The 20,921-nt window shown below is 39.0% G+C and overlaps 2 protein-coding genes across 4 annotated transcripts in view; one reads left to right on the top strand and one right to left on the bottom strand.

The window, feature by feature from the left end:
* The window catches only part of LOC111862988 (hemocytin), a 115,067-nt gene extending 101,929 nt beyond the window's left edge, over positions 1–13,138 (top strand). For all 3 annotated transcript variants that reach the window (XM_023848892.2, XM_023848891.2, XM_023848893.2), the window contains 11 exons: positions 749–1,024; positions 2,155–2,258; positions 3,485–3,700; positions 4,862–4,981; positions 5,674–5,826; positions 6,449–6,595; positions 7,356–7,478; positions 9,768–9,923; positions 11,084–11,186; positions 11,406–11,561; positions 12,334–13,138. In XM_023848892.2, coding sequence (XP_023704660.1) covers positions 749–1,024; positions 2,155–2,258; positions 3,485–3,700; positions 4,862–4,981; positions 5,674–5,826; positions 6,449–6,595; positions 7,356–7,478; positions 9,768–9,923; positions 11,084–11,186; positions 11,406–11,561; positions 12,334–12,557 — 1,778 coding nt within the window. In that variant the 3' untranslated portion in view covers positions 12,558–13,138. The remainder of the gene's footprint in view (positions 1–748; positions 1,025–2,154; positions 2,259–3,484; positions 3,701–4,861; positions 4,982–5,673; positions 5,827–6,448; positions 6,596–7,355; positions 7,479–9,767; positions 9,924–11,083; positions 11,187–11,405; positions 11,562–12,333) is intronic.
* Positions 13,009–19,340, bottom strand: LOC111862990 (uncharacterized protein F54F2.9). The gene is made up of 8 exons (XM_023848894.2): positions 19,145–19,340; positions 18,859–19,016; positions 18,403–18,504; positions 18,027–18,245; positions 16,590–16,699; positions 15,629–15,769; positions 14,236–14,785; positions 13,009–13,290 (listed from the first exon to the last, which is right to left on the bottom strand). Exons 1-8 carry the CDS (start codon positions 19,161–19,163, stop codon positions 13,174–13,176), a joined length of 1,416 nt encoding a protein of 471 aa, XP_023704662.1. The 5' UTR covers positions 19,164–19,340; the 3' UTR covers positions 13,009–13,173.
* Positions 19,341–20,921: the final 1,581 nt, after the last annotated feature.

The following is a 20,921-nucleotide window of genomic DNA, read 5'->3' as shown; positions in this document are numbered from 1 at the left end:
GACCCCCTTCCCATTGGATAGCATCATGCTCCACGCCCTCACCCTTACTCCCACTGTAAGACATATACATTGGGCTATATTGTTCTTCTGCCACATTCACCCTGAAGATGGCAAATGCATTGTATCCTGAAACATTTCAAGAGCTCTGACATACAGTGTAGCTAAACCCAAAAAGCAGAAGTTTCAAATTGGGTAAAAATATAGTAATACAAGCTGTATTGTCTCAAATCTTACATTATTTTACTAATTATGTAGGGTTATTTCTCCCTTAGAATAGATTGAAAAGTAAGTAAACGTTAAATTGAAAGAATCCCTCTGTACACACATATACAAGCACTGCAATAGTGAAAAATTTATTATCTCTCTTGTTATAATGTAACAGTGAGATGAAAGCTCTGAAGTTACAGAATTTCAGGTTACCATAGCAATGAATCATTGATCATTAATACATTGTGGGAACATAAGTTATGCCTACTGTAGGAACTAGCAAGCAGTGTGTATGTTATTCATGGGATATGGTGTTCAACATCAACCTTGATGTATCATTAGATAACATGTAGGATTGGAAAGGAATGCAGGAAATAGCAAGGAAATAAAAGTATGAAAGCTTACCTAACAACTGATGAGGCTTCCAGTTGAATTTCCAGTGATTGTAACATTATTATGAATTCTGTGACTGTAATTAGAGAAACTGCAGACAGATAAAGCATCACTGGATGCTCTGCCTTAACATTGTGTTTGTTGACAGCTTGCAAACCTTGTGAGCCTCAGGAAGAAGGAACACAAGATGTAGATGTTGAAGTAAATCCATTAGATCTGGAAGGTGCTGCACTAAATGGTAGACCTCAGGGTCCACACAGAGGTCATGGCTGGGTTCAGGTGAATGATACAAAAGGGTGCTGTCCGCGACTGAAATGGGAGTGTCGACAAGACAGATGTCCTAAACCAAAGCCTTGTCAAGAGCACTTCAAGCTTGAGGAGCTCCCAGTGATTAATGGAGAATGTTGTCCACAATATAAGTGTGGTAAATATTTCTTCATTTTTTGTTCTTAGAAGTGGTGTTAACCAGCTGGTTAATAATATTGTGTAATATTGAGGTAAACTGAAACATAGCAATATTTACACATTTCGCAGCTGAGTTATTATTGTCCAGCCATATGTACTGTGCTGACTTATTTTTTCTCTTTTACATTACTATGTGAGCAGGAATAGCTCAGTTGGTATAGCAACAGGCTATAGGCTGGATGGTCAGGTTTCTGTTCCTGGCCGAGGCAAATATTTCTCTTCTTTACATCATCGTGAGTGGCTCTAGGGCCCATCAAGCCTCATATCCAGTGGGTACTGGTGGCTCTTTCCCTGGGGGCAAAGCAGCAGGGGGGTGAAGGAGACCACTCACCTCCATCTAGTGCCTAGGTCAAGAATGGTGGAGCTGTACCTCTGCTCTCACATACATTTTCATAGCACAGGGCCTAGCGGCCTCCGTAGTCTAGGGGTAATGCTCCCCCCACATGACTCAAAGTATGCAGGTTGAAACCAAGTGGAGGTGGTGGAATTTTTAAGGGCGGAAATATTCAGGGAAGAAGTCCTCCGGGAGGGACTTTAAGCCGTGGGTCCCATGTCGTAGATTTACCACACGTAAAAGATCCTCATGTCTCTAGGAGACCTCTGAGCAAAATTAGGTAACAAGTTTCCCGCCCATGTAGTTTCCAGTGTCTCTGGTAGATGGGGGAAATATCAGGTACCGAGGGCCGACCTCGTTGGCTGAACGGGGCTGATAGCATGCACCAGTACCAGTATGGTATGGCGACAGTAGAAATTAAAGGGGGACGCACAATGGACCAATGACTGGTCTAAGTGCATGGGGAAACCCACCCCCTCTAATAATAATAATAATAATAATAATAATAATAGCACAGGGCCTACTTTACTTTTTAGGTAACTATGTAACTCAAGAGAAATCAAGTAGGAATTGAAATAACACATACTGAAATGAAGGTTTGGGAATTGTTATGGATGCCATTCTTGTAGCAGTTCATTAAAGTGACATGCTTATGCGATTCAGAATTGAAGGATATTTTGTTCATTATGGCACATTAGTAGGCACACTTTCCTTCATTCTATACTTTCAATGTACGTAATTCTCATATGTTTCAGAGCCTCCAAAGGATATCTGTCTATATGAATATCGGTATATATCTGATGCTGCTGGAGGTGAAAGGCCTCGGAAAACAGATGAAAAATTTATTTCTCCCAAGCAGGTACTTCTGTGTTCCACTTTCTTTTTAGCTATAGTATCCATTACATATAGTGAACTGATATGATGGACTTTCATGGTATCGTTGCAATGGATAAGCATGAAGACAGTCATGAGATTTGATGTCCTTATGGCAGAGTATGGATGGCAATGTCTGTCTACTGAAGCTGTGTGGTAGCCCAGTTTTTGAGGAATCTGTTATGGAAATATTAATATAAAAATGTCCCTACAAATGTCAGCAGTTAATTCAATATCATGAAAGAGATTTGACTGGTTCTGAGGAAAACTGTTACTAAATTTTGAGAGTGATGTTCCCATTTTTGTATGATAGTCACGTGTTGGGTATGCACGTGACAAATAACTTCACGCCATCTTGGATATATTTACTGAACACTCGCTCTTACACTCACACAATTTACAATTTAACAACTACTGCCATCAGCAGTATCACAGATACTTCTCCTGCTCTCGGCAACTGCACTCGGCGACTTCACGATCCACACTCTGTCACTACTAATCACACGCTCTCTTCACATACTGCTCAGCCGGCTTTTTATACTGTTCCATGTTGCCTGTATCAACAGCGGTGTCCCGTGTTACGTCACAGTGGGAAGTGCTGTTATGTCACCACGGAAGGGGGCGGAGTGTTGACTGGTCTGTTACCATAGCAGTAGCGCTCCGAAGCTGTTATGTCACCGCTGGCATGGGAGGGGGTGTCCTGCATAGCTCAAATACGTCACAGTGCTATGGTGGACTGCCTTGAGGACGTTTTGGATATTTTACATGTCTCTGTCTCAGTAACAAGAAGTGGATGTACCCTTCACATTTATAGTACATGATAGTTGATGTGAAGGAAATTGTAATGTGACCATGAACAATGATATTGTCTGTTTCCATTGGTCAGTAATAATACCGTTTGTTAATCTTAAGTATGTTATATTTTGGATGTGACTGTCATAGCAGTGACTATGAGGAGTACAGTCTTGTGAGATGTGATGCTATGTATCCCAGTAGAACTTCACTGAAGTTTTGGAGATCTGTACTGGTTCCATGTTTAGGGTCAAAGAGTAAGCCAAGCAAGTAACTGGCAAAAAGCATTCGTCAGGCAGAACTGGATGCATTGTGCTCCTCTGAAACGTTGAGAACTACACAGCCTCTCATCCCAGAAGGTAGTACTCCTTACATTTTTTATTCCCTGTGGGCTCTATTCCTTTTATTTTAATGTTGCAGCCTGGCTCCCATTGGGATGACGGTCCTTGCCGTACTTGTCAGTGTGAAGGGACTTCTGCAGGAGGATATCATCCTGTATGCAAAGTCCAGACCTGCTCCGACTTCTCAAATGAAAAGGAAGCAGCAGAGTATGAACTAGAGAAGGTTCTAGTGCCCAACCAGTGCTGTCCCAGCATTGTGAGGATAGCTTGCAAAGAGGGAGATTCAGTTTACAAGGTACGAACATCTAGTTTATCATATTAATGTTATTTTAGAGTGTCCTTCAGTTCTGAGTCATTTTCAGCAGTTGTTTCATGACTTGTTGGGCTGTATATGTGTTTCTGAAGTTTGTATTTAGCAGTCAACAGCAGTCATCTAAGTGCATCCAAAGGTTACTGAAGTCTCTTACTTCTTGATAATAATTAAACATAGCATTCCCCAACCTGAATTTGTAGGTTTACATGAGTTTTTACTACGTTGAAATCAGACTTGTTCTGGGATATAACACTGTGTAGTCTGTTGAAAGCCAGCCAGTGTTTCAGAGGAATGTGTCACCTCCATCTTCAAGGTTGAAGAATAAGCCAAACAAGAGACCAGCAGGAATCAGGCAACAAACAGATGGAGGCAACATCTTCCTCCAAAATTTCAGTTAACTTTGAACAGACTGCACAGTGTTGTTTCCCAGAAGATAGAACTCTTCATAACCACTGCTGTGACAACCTCAAATACTACACTTATTTGTTATATTATTTTAATAAAACACTCTGTTACAAAGTGGCTTTAAAGAATAACAATGAATTTATATATATAATAACAGTAAACAGTGAGACCATAAAATTATTTGTTCATTTAGTATAAGCCTATGGTTTTGACTTCTCACCAATCCGAATAAATCTTAATTAAGAGTGATTAGTCTCATGTGAATTTAACGTTTGTTTATTGTAAGGTAAAAGTTCATCATCGTCTTTATTATTCAGTCTGTTGTATGTGGCCCCTCTAGAATTACAGGATATCAGTTTACTTTCTCATATCAGATACATTTTCTGTTCTTGTAAATAATTTCAAGAACAAGGATGTTATCATGCCATTTATAATTCATGTTTACCACACGGGCCTCATGGTGTGCACTGTACACTTTTATAATCTTGCTGAGAATATTATTGAAGTTCAGCTTGAGTTTCATACCAAGTTGAGATTATATCAGACTGATTTCCCTGACTACTTTTAATGTAGAATACCGAGTGCAAATATAAAAATAATTTTATTCCATAGTTCCAGAGATGAATATATCCTGTGTACATGTTCACTGCACACACTTTGTGCAAAGTAGTATGATAAATAAGAATTGCAGTTCATAAATGTGTTTATGAGGACAGTTTACTTTGATTTAACTTCCAGGTTGGCTCTGAGTGGCCATCACCAAATGGTGATCCCTGTGAAACATACACATGTCAGGCAGTGACCGGCATGGTGCAGAAAGTCCAGAAGATACAGAAATGCGACGTTCAGTGTGAACTGGTATTCTACTCAAATTTTCTCTATATTGACATGATGTTAAATGGGGTTATTGCTTGTGTCTCGATTTGTATAATGAAAATTTATCATGTACGTTGGTTATGGCTAGGCTTCAGGCTGGACAAATGAGAAATAGAAGGGAAGGGGTTCTTCACAGTGTTCAGAGCTGATTTGGGACCCACCCAGTGACCTATCCAATGAGTACATCTCTCCATTCATCCATACATCGTCATGGCATTGTGCTTAGTGAAGTACAGGGATTACTTTATCTTATAGGTTATGTAGCAGTGATTAGGAGTATGAAAATGAATTGGGTTTGATGCAGAAGGCTGTGTACAGCTGTTGATGTTACATTTTCTTTTCCATTTTTGGAAGATATCTGACACATTTACCTCGTATAATTCCAGTGTCAGAATTCTGTCAGCACTAACTTCATGAATTTAGAGCCACATTATAATTTCATGCTGAGTGTTTTACCATCGCTCTTTAAATTCCTTGACGTCTTTTCTAGTATGTTGCATGCAGAGATAACATAAACAGGTGTTTTGTATTTTCCCATACCAAACTACTACTTTTTTTAATTTTTCCAAAATTTATTTGTATCTGGCTGGAATGAGGTTGAAAGTAAAATGGATAGGAAGGGGTTAAGTGCTCCCTTGAGGTAAAAGGTACTTTTTATTTGTGTATATTTCTAGGGTTTTGAGAATGTGAAACCTCCGGCAAACAAATGTTGCGGTCATTGTCGTCAGTTTGCTTGTGTGGTTGATGGTAAATTGAAGGAGGTGAACTCAAATTGGACATCCGCTGATCTGTGTACAACCAACTTCTGCTTGCTTCATAATGGAAGTGTAAGTTGACATGGATCACATATCTGTGTACACATGTGATACATGTGTTTAGTGTTTTATTTAAGGATAACAGTGGAAATGTTATTGTCATCTTCATAACATACAAACTGGTTAAATTTGACTTTTGATTGCCAAGTCCTGCTAACAGAATTCTTGTCCATTAATTTTTCATTTCATTTAACTGTTTAAAGCACAGTGTTTACTATTTGTACCACCTCCCATAACATTAAAATGTCTGTGCTTTATCCACAGAGTGTATTAGTGGATTTCTTAAGATTCTCAAAGTAAACAGTTATTTCCCTAAGCAGCATTAACTGACTGATCTTTGTAATGGAAGTGCAGTGTGTTGTCTGTGCCATGGGACGAAATTTTTAAGCATTATGGAGAGAAATTGCATGTTTCAAAGTGTTAGATAAATTTGTAAGTTGCATCTGTCATGCCTTCCTTCATTTTTAGGTGGTTCATGCATCCTCTACAGCACTTTTTCCTTATACTTGCTGCTTCCTGCTTCAGTAACACTGGTACTGTGTGCTGTGTGTACTGAGCCTTTACAGAATATTTAATGTATTTTGCAAATGAGCCTGGTAATGCATATTTTTAGTATTCCATGACTTCTGTACAGCACGTGGTGCACTCGGTGACTGAGAAGTGTCCTCTTCCTCCACTAGAACTGGAGACAGAGTATGTGTTGAATGAAGAACCAGTTCCACACCAGTGCTGCAATAAGATAGTTCCAGTTGCCTGCAGAGTTGGTGATAACATTTACAAGGTTACCAGCATATCACAAGTATTTGATAACTATATTCGGGTCAAGGAAAGAATGAACATGGGTTGTGGAAATTAAAAAGTCAACCTTCTGCTTCCCTACCCTACCTGCACTGCACACTTCCATCTATTTCCATCCTCAGGGGAAAAAGGAGTAAGTCCCTCTCCTTTTTATCCACATACAAACAGATTCAGTTCTGTTTGCAGTACTGGCTGATGTGTGAAGTTCAGAAATCCAGCAACAGCAAATGATTGGAAAGTTGAAAATAAAGTCCAAACACTTTTTTTTATTGCTAGTGGGGTGGGACTAAGTCCCTTGTACTGCGGCCACTTCTGGTCTGTTGTACCAGTCCCAGATGATAGGTGAGAGTGACTGTGGAGCAATTGGTGGAATGAAGATTAGTAGGGGAAACCGAAGTACTCGGAGAAAACCTGCCCTAGTGCCACTTTGTCCACCACAAATCCCACTTGACCAGACCCGGGATCGAACCTGAGCTGCCATGGTGGGAAGCCAGCGACTAGTCCAAACACTTACTGTGTATCTGACTATACAGTGGAAATACTGCAAAATGCCCAAATCCTTCTTGAGAAGATACCATGATATCTCAACAGTTAAACTGCATATGTGATGGTGACAGTGATCTTGAGGTTGTCTGGCACTATGGAACATCTGTGCATCGCATGTTGGGTTCCTTATGCATGAATTCTTTTATTTGTGTGACTTAGGAACAAAGAGACATAACTGCTTCTTTCTTTGTCTCTAGGAAGGTGAGAGCTGGCCTTCACCTGATGGTGATCCTTGCAAGAATCTGACTTGTATAAAAGGTACAGATGGACAGATGAGGAAGGAAGAAAATTCACAAGTCTGCAACACTGAATGTGCTCTGGTAAGAATTACATACCTCTCCTTAAAGAATTATGTATATAATTATAATAATTTGTTATTACTTATAGGAATGACAAACAAGAGGACCCAATCTTTGCCTCAAATATGGTTGCATTACACACAGTTATCACAATATATAGTAGCCAAACCCTTAAAGATACAACAGCACTCACATTAAGAAAGTAAGTTTACTTACATAATTGAAAGAAAAGATCACGTCCTCTCTACCTGATACATTCCTTTAACAGCTCTGACTGCTGTGCATATTCGTATGAGTATGAGATAAATTCATAATTTCTGTTAGTGTACTCGTATCAGTTCCACAGAGGAAACAGAACAGTTACAGTTTTTTGCATATAGTAGAAAATATGTAATTACAATTAAATGGTGAAATATGTACCATTCCATTTAGACTTGAGGTTTTCACAGTGGTGACTCATAAAGGGATGTAATGCCATGCAGACTGATAGAAGTTTACAGACATTTTGGAGGGACATTAATGAACTTCTAGTGGTCTACAGGTATTAGATACTAGAATATCCATTTAGTGTGGTCTAGATCAGGTTCAATAAACTCCACAGAGCCTGAAAATCACTGTCTTATGAGATGTGATATCTTGTAATCTGGTAGATTATTGCCAGTGTTTTGGAGGACCTTTTTTTTTTAATTCACTTAGTTAGGGGTGGAGTCCAACTGGGTCCACTTGGCACGGCGGCCACTGATTGGCCTATTGTAGCCTGCCCCGGGTGATTATGATGCTGGAGAATTTGGTGGAATGAGGATTGGCAGGGGAAACCAAAGTACTCGGAGAAAACCCACCTCAGCGCCACTTTGTCCACCACAAATCACACATGACCAGACCCAGGCTTGAACCTGGGCCACCATGGTGGGAAGCCAGTGGAAAACAGCCTAAGCTATGGCGCAGCCTAGAACATAGTGTTGCATGTAAGACTGTAAAAATACTAATCAACACTAAGTACAAGAGTAAGCGAAGTATGGAAGACCCCAAGGAGTAACAAGAAGGGTATACAGAATACAGCAATACCTCGCATAGTTTGGCTTCAATCAGTCCGGATTCACTATAGTCCAATTTGAAAATTTCGAAACAAACTAAATTTTAATTGAGCAAAATAAAAATCAGTTCTAAAAAATTAGTACACAAAATTATTTTTAATACATAAATGATTGGGTTTTTCCCTTTATACAGTCAAGTCTCTTTTTTTTTTTGTGGTTTTAAAGTTATGTGATACGATACATATTTCAATTTTTCTGGGGTTCCCCGTTGTGTATGTATGTACCTATGCTCGGGTCGTTCATTCTTGAGCTCTGACAGCTATCACTGGAGGAGGTGGGGAGAGCACTACTTTAATGGAATTTTGGAAGAGCTACAACATCAGAAACATCATTTAAAATATAGGCAAAGCATCGCATGAATTAACAGCAAGCAATATGAGGGCAGTATGGAAACATATCATACCACATTGTGCAAATGATTTCATTGGTTTTGAAACTCATTTTGCTGAAGTCACTAATAACATAGTGGAAACTGGACAGCAACTTGGTTTCAGTGAGTTAGATTGCGTCACTGTAATTGAGTGCATCAAATCGAACACTAATGAACTAGATAATGAAACACTTATTAACATAGATGAACAACGGGCTTATGAAGAATTGGAGGACAACTTAGATGACGACTGTGTTGAAGTGCCTGTACGAGAATTAACAGCTGAACAACTATAAAAAATTATTTGACTGGTTGAAACCTTCTCAGAGCATATTATGGAAGTTGATCCCAATATTGAATGTAGCCTTACAATTCACCGAACAATAAACAATGCAATTCGTTGCTACAAAGAAATGTATGAAGAAAAAAGTCAAAAGAAGAAAAATGTGCAGACATCAATATTGCAATTTTTAGAGAATAAAAAATGAATTGTGAAAAACATGAATTTTTTAAAATTATTTCTAATAAAGACATTTGAATTTATTAATCACGTTTTATTTATTGAAAAATGGATTTTTTTTTTGGAACCAATTATCATTTTTTGTATGTATTTAGTTCCTCGATCAGTCTGGTTTCAAACAGTCCAGGATATGGGCGGAACCGATTACGTGGACTGTGTGACGTATTGCTGTATTATGAAGTGAGGATACTAACCATTATGCTGCAATGTTCACTTTGGCTACAGGAATTTACATTGTGCACTCAGGAGTGCTTGGTAAATGCAAGGTCTATATGCTTGACATTTGAATGAATAGACAGTGTAGTGATATGGCGACTTGTGTGCAGGGCTGGCAATACATACCACCACATGCTGGTTCTCTTCATTGCTGTGGGAAGTGCGAACAGGTTGCATGTTTTATTGGCGACAAACTATACAAGCCTGGAACAGAGTGGTCATCTGATGATGGATGTCTCACCCACAGCTGTAGCAGTAGTTTCACTGTAAGTGTCTACATATCATTGTATCTTTAACTGACATGTTGGGTTCGATAGAAAGTGGTTTGCGTGTAGAAAAATATTTCCTATTCTGTTATTTAAGTCTTCTTTATCTTCTTCCATTACTTTTGTTTCTTTATGGATCAAAAGTCCACTATGCTACAAGTTGGAAGGTCGTGGATTCAAACACCGATGAGGTCATTGGATTTTTTTCAATTGACTTAATCCTTCTGGCCGCACTATGGCCCTGGGGTTCACTCAGCCTCTAACAGAAATGAGTACCAGGAATTAAATAAATAATTTTCCTGGGGAGTAAAGTGCGGCCGGCGTGTAAGGCTGACAACCTTACCGCCATCTTTGAGCTGATTGTCTAGATAATGTGGGACCATCAACGTCTCACAACCCTATGGGCCTTCATGGCCTGTTACAGGGATAGCTTTACTTTTTTACTTTTTATGGATCAAAAGTCTCCAATCCCTTCTGCCTTCTAACAGTCTTTCCTTTCCAATTTCTTCGTAGCTTTTTCTGCTCCTCTTGATGTCTTTCTCTACCAGACTACACCATTTAGTTCTGAATCATCCCATTATGCCTCTTCTTTTCAGTTTTAATTCTAATGACTTTCTCACTATTTTGATTGTCCATTCTTTTCATATAACTGAATTAATGTAATCATTTCTCTTCTAACCCATTAACAAAATTTGAATTCCAATTCTATAAATTTAATTTCTAATTCTATCCCTTTTATTTTTCCAAAAATACTTTACAAGAACTTCATATCCAGTGGCTGCATTTTGTATTTCTTCTCTCACTTTGTAAGCTTCCATGATTCTGAGACTAGACAGTGATTTTTTTCATAAACAACGTTAACTTAAGACAGGAACTGAATTTTTAAATATTACTGAGCTGATTTGCAGGTTTCAGAGATTTAAAAGAAGGTTCCAGGTATTCAGATATTTCTGAAATATGGGAACAAGGAGGGCAGATATCTCTTCAGTATTGTAGAATTGTCCCTCTAGGTCTGAAACACTTTCAGCAATGCTGTAGAAGTCAGGGTCTTGATGCACCAGAGAATGTGTGAAATAAATTATACAAACAAAATTAAATGAGGAATAGTACTGACATTAGTGATGAAACAGTCAATAAGAATTGTTTTCTAAATCTTATAGGTAACAACCATGATGCCAACATGTCCAGAATTAAACTGTGCACCTGAAAATATTTACACAGATGGTTGCTGCCAGCAATGCAATGTGTCTAGTGAAAGTCAGGGTAAGTGAATGCAATGACTGAAGCACACTAATCCATCAGCCTCATTACTGGAGGCTGGTACAATAAACCCATTTGAAGCCACTGCACCAATGACTCATTCTCATCCAACTGCTGTCCAGCTTATATTCATATAACCAAGAACACCATGATGTTTTCGTAACATGTTATTTTCATGTGATTCATTCTGCACATTTAGTAGGATTTAATTGCCCCTGACAGGTCCAATGTGTGAAGCAGTAGCAGTACCACCAGAAAACACAGTGGGATTAATTTCACTTGTCAGAGAACCTTATGGCAGGTGTACCAACACCCATAAAATTGATGGTTTTGCTGAGTGCATTGGAAAATGTGACTCTCGTACTGTCTACAATTCAAGTAAGCTGTATCACTATTTTATTAATTTATTGTTGTTGTCATTATTATTATTATTATTTTGCTATATTTCACAACTGAAATGTAATGGGAGTAGACTACAAGAAAATGTATTTACAAGATAGAGGGAGAGACTATGAAAGTTTATTGTAATTAAAATGTATTTAAAATTACACAAATTAATTCAGTAGCTTTGGCTTATAGGAACAGTTCTGTGGGATGCCTGAATGGATAAAAGACAGGCTTATGGGTCTTTTCTGTACCTGAAGGTCACATTCCGAGCAGGTTATAAAGAATGTTGGTAAAATGACCACTGAGCTTACAAAATACTTTTCTTGTTCAGCTCAGTCTAAAATGATGTAGCGAGACACATTACAGTAGGCCTTTTATAATGATAATTATGTTGAGTACTGTGTGAGATTTAGGTTCTCACAAAAAGAATATCAAAATTACTGTGTTTGGAAGTGTAATGCTATGCAGTATAGTAAATAAGCACCAGTGTCATGGCGGAAATTTGTGCCTCCATTTTCAGGATAGAAGAGTGGCAGGTTTCTCTGAAACATTGGTAAACATCAATGAAACTAAATGGCATGACATGCCATAAAATGAAAATGTTCAGTGACCACTGTCAGGATATCACATCACATATTATATGAATAAATTACAGCAATTAAATAATTTCACTTCTTTTAATATAAAAGAGTGATAACATCAAAGAACATGATCAAAATCTTCACAGGTGTAAAGCCTTGTAACAGTTGTGCTTTTTTTACAGAGACCGGCTTGCATGACAGCTCCTGCCATTGTTGCACGCCCACGAAACTGCGTCACATGAATGTGACACTTGTCTGTGAAGATGAGACAAGTCATTCTTTGCATGTCTCAGTACCAGTTGAATGTTCGTGCTCAGTATGTTCTGCATCAAAGCCAGAATCCAACCATACAGGTGGCAGGAGCACAGAAAATATTAAATTGTTAATGAAGGGAGCCGAGGCATAGAAATTGTTCTTGGAAATACAGTCAGGCATCCAAAATTAAGAACTGCATATAAGCAGATTTCAGTATGAAAGCATCTCCATATGCTTCTTGAGTAACTACCCTCATATGTTATTGTCTTCTGTGATGTGACTCCATTCATTCCAGTAGAAAGTTACCAGTGTCTTGGAAGAACCTGCTGTCTCCACCTTTAGGATATAACAGTAAGCCACACCATAAATCTATACCCTCATTTTCCTGCATAGCTCACTCTTCTATCCTGAACATGGAGATGGCAGGTTCCTCCAAAATCCGGTACCTTCCACCAGATTACATGATGTCACATCTCAGAAGACACTGATCTTTTTCACCAATACAAGGAATTCAGGTCTCACATCTTACCTTAAAATGTTCTTAATCTGTTAACAGACTACTTTTTGTGATAACTTACATAGTTATTATGGCAACTGGACAACGTAAGCAGTCAAAGGATTTACTTGTAATCATGACAGTAATTGTTTGAAAATTTTATTTCAAAAACATACAGCATATTAAGTTCTATATTATACATTATTACAATAATTATTAAATAATTTAATGCACAATACCATGTTCTCTCTCACTTGAGTATAACGGTGCTTTATGAGTCAGTTATTTCGTCGCCACCTTCAGATGGCTGCTGTGATGTAGCTGCCCCATTCACCTTTCTTTTCTTAACCATCTCCACCAGCTGTTTGTACCGAAGCATGCACTCTTCCTCCCAAAACACAAAACAGAGACAGTCATTCAAGCACTGGAATTCTAACTCTAAAAATATCAAACCTCTCCACTGAACATATTCCTAAACCAGTTCAGATCCTCACAACTTATGTGCCTGTGATATCTTTCTCTCTCTTAGTCTTCCAAGCAGCCACTTCAAAAGAAATTTACCCACCAAAATTCTGTATGCAATTCTTGTCTGACCCTCCTTGTCCAAACTTCAAGTGAGTAGATTGTTACTGTGATAATCTGAAGATACCCAATTTGAGTATTGACTGGGTTACTGGCTATTCTGAGATTTTTCATGGCAAATGTTTCACAGTATTTTCAAAAAGGCCATGGTCACCTACTTCCAATTATATATTCATTCATTATTTATAAACTGCTATCCTATCTCACTGGACATTTAAGTCTCCCAGTACTACAGGGTTGATGGCCACATTTCAGTTTAAGGGTGACAGTGTATCCTCTACAAATACAGATTATATATCTGGTGGCTGTATTTTAATTTGGGGGCAATGGTACTAGTAGAGTCTACTTAAAATATACAATGCTATGCCAGCTGGATTGCATGTATGTGCTGGTTCAATAACGCACTGCATGACTGATAAACGTTAACTAATGTGTAAATCAAAGAACTGCATTGCATGTCCCAGCCATCATATACTCCTTCACTTAAAAACCCTAATATTGCAGAATTTGTTTCCACCAAATTTGATGATATACAAACTGTCCATTTGAAAAGATCAACTCAAGTCAGAAGTCAGAACATGTATATGGATGTGAACACAGTCTCCATAATGCAGTTGTCTGCACAAGCATACTGAACAATGCAGGCTGTTATATAATTGTTAAAATTCTTAATGCCATACCAAGAATTGTCACAGTTTCCTCATCCTACAAAGCTATACAACTGCCCAATTTTATGGACTGTACACCTCACCTTACTTTTTCCTGGAACACATTTTGCAACTTTCTCCCATCGGTCAGCATTTGCTCCTTTTGGATACTTTGTTAGGGCTGCTTCAAGTGCTTTCTGTTGTATCTGACTCCATTCAGTCTCAGGTGACATAACTGTATTTCTTGTCTTCACTTTCGCAGGTTTTAAAGGTTCTTGTTCTACAGTTGGTGAAGCAACTCTGTAGCCATCTTCCTTTACTTTCTTAGCCATGTGAGTCACCTCGGCCACAGAACGACCCATCATATTTGCGATCTTTTCCCATCGGGATGCTGTACCTGGAGGAAACTTCTTGACAAGACGTACTAATTCAATTATATCATCATCTGTCCATAATCCCCCAGACAGTGCTGAAGAGGATTTACTCTCAGTATCAGCAGAGTCTGAAGGAGATTTTTCTGGGTCCAACAAACAACTTTCAGTCTTCCCAGGTTGACTCTGGATTTCTGCTCCCAATTCTGGCACTTGGAATACTCTGCCTTTTCGACGACGTGGTCCACGAACCTCCACTTCAACTTCTTCCTCTTCCTCTGACCTATGTTCAACAAATAACAAAGATATGTTATAAAAGGGCTTACTGTCATAGGTGAGGTACGCATTAGTGTAGTTGGTTGAGGAACTATGCCACAAGCCAGAAGGTCATGGATTTGATACCCAATGAGGTCACTGGTTTTTTCAATTGACCTAATCCTTCCAGCCACACTATGGCCCTGGGCATAAAGGGTGGCCAGCATGTAAGGCTGACAACCTCACCGCCATCTGTAAGCCTAATGTCTAGAAAGTACGGAAGCCTTGACATCTCATGACCCTATGGGCCTCCACGGCCACAGGGATAGCTTTACTTTTTTTAATGTTATAGGCAAATACTTTGTGTGGTTGGTTATTTATTGTCCAAATTACTCCCAATCAAGTTTCACATATTTTAAATGTTTACCATCTTCTAACATTTAAAAATCCTGTGTAGACTGGTACCACAGCCTATCGATCTAGCTAGGCTTTGCAGATATTTAAAAAGCATGCATTCAGGAGCAGTACTAGTGATGACTTTCATGCCAAAATTTTGTGACCGTTCCTATAGATTCTAAAGTTAACAGTGGGATCTTGCAGACATGAAGTAATAATATTACATATGACTGCTGATTCTTTACAAATCACAGTCCAACAGAATATCATCTCTTTCAAACATAAATCAACAAGAAAATCTGGAAAGATCTTAGCATGCTTGACACTCTCCTTTATGCACATCTGTTTTCACTGGAAACTGTGAGACATAAACTCAAATTTCACTCTGGATAATGTTTGTGATCTATCACAACAAAAGTTCCTTATGGCTTTCATAAACAAATTCATAATGGAATATCTTCAGAAAAAGACTTACGACTGATCCAGCTCCTTCTGTTCCTTCCTCTGCTTCCTCTCCCTCCAATAGTCTCTAACCATTATAACACTTCTTGGACAAAAAACCACAACGAACCAAAATAACCAGCGAGGCAGCTGGAAGGGCAGTGTGTTCCGAACACTGGAAGAAAGAGTCTCAAACAGTTACATTAATGTTTACAGGGATGTGAAAGGATCATTTTCTAAGTGACTCACAATAAGATGGATCTATGGCCCACAAGTAAACATGAAGTCATCCCTGAGCTTAACTAAGCACATTGCCATAAACATATATGGAGGAGGGAACAATCCATGCATTCTTACCCTTGGCACTAAATGGAAGTGAACGGTCAGTTTCATGTACCAGCTGCTTTACCCCTGGGGTACCACTCACTTCCAGCTAGTGCAGAGGTCAAGAAAATGTGGATCTATACACCCCCCCCCACACACACACACACACACACCTTCATGGCATAGTGCTTAATTAGTTAAGCACAGGGACAACTTTACCCCTTTACCGTCTAAAACTGGTGAACATCCCTGAAGATAGCAGAACAGCAGAAACATGAAGGGTGGATAGATCAGATATATCAGATGGTTTTTATTCAGTTGAGTTATTGAAGATACAGTAGTAATATTATACCAGCATTTGCATTGAAAGACTGAGGAAATCTGTAAAGAAATTTGTGAAGACGGCCAGATGCCAGCAAGGATATCAACCGGATGTTTCCCATGTACTTAATGCTTCTCAGTTGCATACGTTGTGGGAGGAATACTGTGAATGGTAAGTTCGGGAGAATAATAAAGCATTCAGGGCTTCACCCACCATTTTCCTGAGAGGATTGATGAAATCCATGATAAATCTTGGTCACAGTACCTGGCACCCAGGCCAAGGATTCAACTGAGGACCTCCTGAATATGAAGGATAAATTTCTGTGGCTTCACATTTCTACAGTACATACCTTGGTGTTGGGATATCTAAAACTATTGTTGTTGGAAGCGCAGGTCCATCATATTTGCCCTTTCTTTGTTTCTTCTGCAATTTCTTCAATCTCATGTTCAGGAACTGTTCCTGTGGATAGTAAAGAGAGGCTAAAGTGTGTACAGTAAGAAAAATAATCCAGTTATATAAAGTAAATAACAGAGGTGAGCCATAAGTCCTTTCTACCAGATGATACAGTGTCACCACCCATTCACATTCAGAGAACAACAGAAATTTCACATCTCAAAACAATCCAACACATTTTCAAATAAATTAGTATGTTCTGAATCCTGTACCATTCAACAACTTAATACACACAAAAATGGCACAACTCCAAAAATTTACATAAACTTATACCTGTGTTTCAGCTTTAATAGAGCATACAAAGATGCCCCCCCCCCAAATGTATACACGCTGTTCTGCTGTCATTTCCTTTGACTGTCCTTCCATTTGATAAGGTGGTGCTGGCACTCATGTGACCAGCACCATCTTTTGGGAAAAATAACACTACACACCATACATTACATTTCGGTTCAGTTTTGTGGTTGTGTCCATAAATAACCCTATTAAAATGCGTATACATTTTTTGGGCCCCTCTTTGCAGGTTATCAGCCATGTCAATTGGTTAAAAATGACTGATACTTCAGGGACCATCTTTGTCCTCATCATCAGGATCTGAATAATCACATAATATCATATCCTGATGATGGAGACAGAGAGATTGTCCATGAAACAATTTGGTAATTTTTAACGAACTGGCATGGCTGATAGCCTGAGAAGATTTTCTTAATGTTGGCTGTCATGAAAGCTTCACACCTTACACACACAGTTCTACTTGTATATTCAAAATTATATAAAAATAGAAATGAAACTGTTTTACTGGTTATATTTCTTACTGAAATTCCCGGAGAAGAAACTGGAGTTCAGGATTTGTTAATGAAGTTTGAAGAAAAATTATGACAATAGTTTGGCCATAATTTTATATGTTTTTTTGATATATGGAATGTATTGTTGTACAGTAGTCTTGTTGTATTGAGTATTTCAATTTTTGACGATGATGACTATCTGATTATGTATGTATATTCATATGTTATATTGTATTGCTGACTTGTTCTATATCTGAGGCAGACGCCTCCATGGATTTTGTAGAACTGTAAATAAATGAATGAATGAATAAAGAATGGGCAAAACAAGAATACTAAGAAAGGCAATGGAATTAAAATGTAATCAACAAAGGTCTATGGGATAACCCAGAACAAGATGGGTTAGCCAGGTACTGCAGGACATCAATAGAGGAGAGTTAATGCAAGAAACTCAAAAGGAAACAAGAGATTGTAGACCTTTCATCCATCAACCTGTATAAAATGGAAACAATGCTAGAAGAGGAGATGGAAAGAAGATACTTCATTACACTTACAGCTGTATACTTTTTCTCAAGATAGGCGGCCCATGAGACAATATACTGCCCCACTGTGACCAACACAAATAAAATAACAGACATTTCTGCCAGTCCCATCTTGCGGACACGCCGATAATAGTAAATAGCTTGTCGCCAATCCGGAAGTCCGTTCTTGAGCACTTCATCATAGCGCATACGTCTGTTTGCATCCCTTAGCACATCATACACAGCCACCAACTACAAAAACAATACAAAATGTATAAAACATATCCAGAAATATGGTACATATCATATTGGGCAGCATGTATTTTGTTTGTTAATCTCCTTGTAGGACAGTTCCTTGTTCAAGATATGACACACAAATCTCCTGGAAACAGAAGAAACTATAAATTACCTGTCTGAATTTAACTTCAGCATCTGGAGCATCATTTTTGTCAGGATGCAAGACAAGAGATAAACGACGATATGCCTTTCTAATATCAACCGGATCAGCATTCTAAAACAGAAAGACAGATTCGATGCATGCTATACCATTGAATTTATTTATGATCTTTTTAACAGTGCTCTCAGTACCTCAGATTATATAGTGATGTAGGATGACTAGTGAATTATGAATTGAAAAGGATGAGGAAGGAAGTGGTTGTGGCAAAATCTGATGCACTGTCCCATCACTTGTTTAGAGAGATGGGGAAAAGTAAGAAAATCTGTCAGAATAGCAGACCTCAAGGACGAGACTTGAACTAAGGGCCTTCTGAATATGTAGGAGTGCCACCTATTCGACAGCCACATTCGGTTTTTTTCACGTAATGCAAAAAAAAAAAGTTAATGGTGGAATCGTTTGGACAGTTACCTCAGCTACACCCAAGAGGGTGTAGAAGTTTGTGTTAACTTCCTCGACCAAATCGAATATCTCCATCTCTTCGCTGTCCCAGCATTGAACGGCATCCAACGATAAAACCACTAAAAGAAGCCATAGTGTCCAGATCTTCATATGGACAATTATACTCCCTATGCAAGTGACGGAAGAACAAAAGGGTATTCAGAAAATACAGAGATAACCTAAAATGAAAATTATGACAACCATAACTTCACAATTTATAGTATATATTTCAGCTAATATCACACTTTACACACACAAAAGCACTTATAAGGCATTTCGCATCACTTCAAATTCACGGAAATGACGAGTACTGTTACAAATCACCAACTTTCTATTCTTGTTATAAAACGTCACCACCAAGACAAATCACTAACATGACACCTCGACAGTACCACTCGTTACCACTCAACGTGGAACACCTTTTACACGTGCTTTGTGAACCATTCGACAGATGGCTGAATTATGGCGGACTATCAATGTTACCAACATAATTAATACATGCACTTAAAATTATGTTGAAAGCCGAAAATTTCACTCTCCATCAAGGGGGCATAAATTACAGACACGTCGTTATGTTCAATTCACGGTTTCTATATATCGTTGTTTCTACACTTTAGGACTCTCCAGTCCCTGGCAGCTTCATTAAAAATATTGAAAATTTGAGGAGTAAGTAATAAATGCTAATATTAAAGTCGATAATATTTTCTTTTTTTATTGCTAGTGGGATGGGACTAAGTCCCCTGTACTGCGGCCACTTCTTGCCTATTGTACCAGCCCCAGATGATAGGTGAGGGTGATTGTGGAGCAATTGGTGGAATGAAGATTGGCAGGGGAAACCGAAGTACTCGGAGAAAACCTGCTCCAGCGCCACTTTGTCCACCACAAATCCCACTTGACCAGACCCGGGATCGAACCCGGACCGCAGCGCTGACAAGCCAGCGACTAACCGCTTGAGCTATGGCGCGGCCGGTACATAATTCCCTTAAACCTGGCTCCGTAGTCCCACCTCTCTGGTACAATTCTATCACCAGTACACAATTTAAAGAAAGATATTCAGTTGACGTCCATAAATTTCAGGAGTCGAACATTCTGTTCGAGGACATTTGTACAAAGTTCAATGCGGTTGAATGAAAACTGAATATCTTCATTAGGAGAATATGCTTTTAAGTGCGGAAAACCTCAGATTCGGACTAAGGTCATTTGAACGGTTTTCGCAGCATCTACATTTGCTGAGTGGCATTAATAATTGTTACAACTTTAGAATGTTCAGGGTCTGAGATTTACGGTTCAGCTAAAGAACATGGTACACGGGGCAATTATAACCTCAACTTAACCTTGCAGCAGCCAACATACATGACGGGGAAAGGGGGTGATCGTACGCACACACGTGTCTCTTCATTCGCTTGTTTCTCTTCTGTCATCTCTGTGACGACGTCACTCGCTTCCCTTCAGGTATGCAGTGGCGGTTAGTTCGTATTGCCATCGACACGGTCTCGCTGCATAAAATAAAAGTTGTCCTTGTGCTTAACTAATTAGGCACTACACCATGAAGGTGTATGGGGAGTGAATGTATAAACCCATATTTTCTAAACCTCGGCACTAACTGGAGGTAGGTGGTCATCTTCACGCCCCGGCCTCTTTATCCCCTGCGAAAGAACCCCCGGTACCCATTGGATAGGAGGTTGGGTGGCCCCCAGAGCCGGTCTGGACGACGTGGAGAAGAGAAAATAGTTGGCCTTACCGGGACTCGAACTCTGACCCCTCGGGCGTCCAGCCCGTAGCCAGTCTCTATACCGACTATGCTATCCCAGCTCTAAAATATTATCAGTAAGAAAAGAAATAACTTATTCATTATAAGAATGTTATAAATCTATACAATTGATTTATTGTTAGCGTATTCTTGCACATAATTGGGATTAAGCGTCAGAAAGTGGAGGCGCATAGAGGAGGTGAAGACAAAACTTCATGCATTCTAGATCACGGTACAAGCGCTGGGATGAGTGTTCGTCTTCAGAGTCCGATAGCTTTACCTC

Source organism: Cryptotermes secundus, unplaced genomic scaffold (assembly GCF_002891405.2).
Source record: "Cryptotermes secundus unplaced genomic scaffold, Csec_1.0 scaffold1016, whole genome shotgun sequence".
NCBI lineage: Eukaryota > Metazoa > Arthropoda > Insecta > Blattodea > Kalotermitidae > Cryptotermes > Cryptotermes secundus.
This window is presented reverse-complemented; position numbering and strand designations above follow the sequence as displayed.